Source organism: Terrapene carolina, unplaced genomic scaffold (genome assembly GCF_002925995.2).
Source record: "Terrapene carolina triunguis isolate 2854851 unplaced genomic scaffold, T_m_triunguis-2.0 Scaffold34191, whole genome shotgun sequence".
Taxonomy (NCBI): Eukaryota; Metazoa; Chordata; order Testudines; family Emydidae; genus Terrapene; species Terrapene triunguis.
In genome coordinates this window covers 3,301-5,061 of record NW_020698542.1, presented here as the reverse complement: position 1 = coordinate 5,061, position 1,761 = coordinate 3,301, and the positions used below count along the sequence as shown (strand labels likewise).

Below are 1,761 nucleotides of genomic sequence, written 5' to 3'. Positions count from 1 at the left end.
GGTTCTCTCCCCAGCTCTGGGAGGGGAGTGGGGGCTTGTTGATTACTCGGAAGCCTGGGTCCCATGGCTTGTCTCTCCCCCTCCCCCCCCCGGGAAGGTATTACCGCAACACCCACGGCGTCATCATCGTCTACGATGTGACGAACCCCGAATCCTTCGTCAACGTCAAGCGCTGGCTGCACGAGATTGGGCAGAACTGTGACAGCGTCTGCAAAGTGCTGGGTGAGTCTGGGGTCCCCTGCAGCCCCCCAGCACTGCCCTCCCCTAGGGGATCTGTCCCTTGCCCCCCTTCCCCCTACCCCTGGGGACTCTGGGTTAACCCTTGGGGGCCCAGACCCCCGTGTCTGACCCACCCCGCCTTCCCCACAGTGGGGAACAAGTGTGAGGACCTGTCCCGGAAGCAGGTGGAGACGGCTGACGCCCGGCGCTTCAGCGAGCAGATGGGGGTGCGGCTCTTCGAGACCAGCGCCAAGGAGAACCTCAACGTTGAGGAGGTACCGGCACTGCTGTGGGGAAGCTCGCAGCACAGGCGGGGAGGGAGAATCCAGCCTGGGGGCACTGCTGAGGGGAAGCTCACGGCACGGTGTGGTCTCGGGATGGGGGAGAGGTACGGGAACAGTCCATGGCTGCGACTCTGTTGCCAGGAAGCTCCCAGCACCATGCCGGGAAGGGGGGGGGGGGGGGGGCTGCCAGGAAGTTGGCCTTGGCCTGGCACAGCTGTGAGGAAGTTTACAGCCCTGTAGGGCGTCGGGAGGGAAGCTGGCAGGGCACTGCTGTAGGGAAGCTCGCAGCAGTGGGTGGGTGGCGGGGGAGTTGCCAGGAAGCTCCCAGCACCATGGGGCGAGGGGAGGAGGAGAGGCTGCGGGGAAGCTCGCGGCGCCGGGATGGGGCCAGGGGCACCGCTGTGGGGAAGCTCGCGGTGCCGGGATGGGGCCGGGGGCACCGCTGCGGGGAAGCTCGTGGCGCTGGGATGGGGCCGGGGGCACCGCTGCGGGGAAGCTTGCGGCGCCGGGGGCAGGATGGGGCCGGGGGCACCGCTGCGGGGAAGCTCGCGGCGCCGGGGGCGGGATGGGGCCGGGGGCATCGCTGCGGGGAAGCTCGCGGCGCCGGGGGCGGGATGGAGCTGGGGGCACCGCTGCGGGGAAGCTCGTGGTGCCGGGGGCGGGATTGGGCCGGGGGCACCGCTGCGGGGAAGCTCGCGGCGCTGGGGGCGGGATTGGGCCGGGGGCACCGCTGTGGGAAGCTCACCACCCTCTCGCCCGCCCCCCCAGATGTTCAACGCGGTGACAGCCATGGTACTGCGCACGAAGCAGGAGAACCTGGCGCGGCTGCAGCACCCCGAGGTGGTGAAGATCAACAGGCCCAAGAAGAAGCCCCCTGTCAAGAAATGCTGCTGAGGGGCTGGGGGCCCCCCGAAACATGGGGGGAGCTGAGCCCCTGCCCCCACCCCCCGGGGCAGGATGGACCTTGTGTATATGGGGGGGGGGGTATCTGCTTCCCCCCGGCCTGGGGGCGGGGGCTGGAGTGGGGGAGCGTGGGGGGCGCTGGAGCTTGGGGGGCTGGCGGGGGGGGGGTTTGGTGGAAGGAACAGAGAAGGGGGGAGGGGGGAGGCGACTGTTCCCCCCGGGGGGGGGGCCTGGGCCCCCCAATTTTTCCCCCTGCCCCCCAATCTGCCCTGGGCCCCCCGTCCCTATCCCTCCACCCCACTGTGAAAGGGAAGATGCCACTTCCTGCCCCCTGCACTTTGGGGTGCACATGCCT

At 69.8% G+C, this 1,761-nt stretch overlaps 1 protein-coding gene across 1 annotated transcript; it reads left to right on the top strand.

Moving 5' to 3' along the window:
* Positions 1–53: 53 nt before the first annotated feature.
* On the top strand, positions 54–1,458 carry LOC112113537 (ras-related protein Rab-35-like; the record flags this gene model as incomplete). Its single annotated transcript, XM_024209854.2, has 3 exons — positions 54–222; positions 370–494; positions 1,272–1,458. Coding segments are annotated over 3 exons (420 nt in total), but the record flags the coding sequence as incomplete, so codon positions are not given.
* Positions 1,459–1,761: the final 303 nt, after the last annotated feature.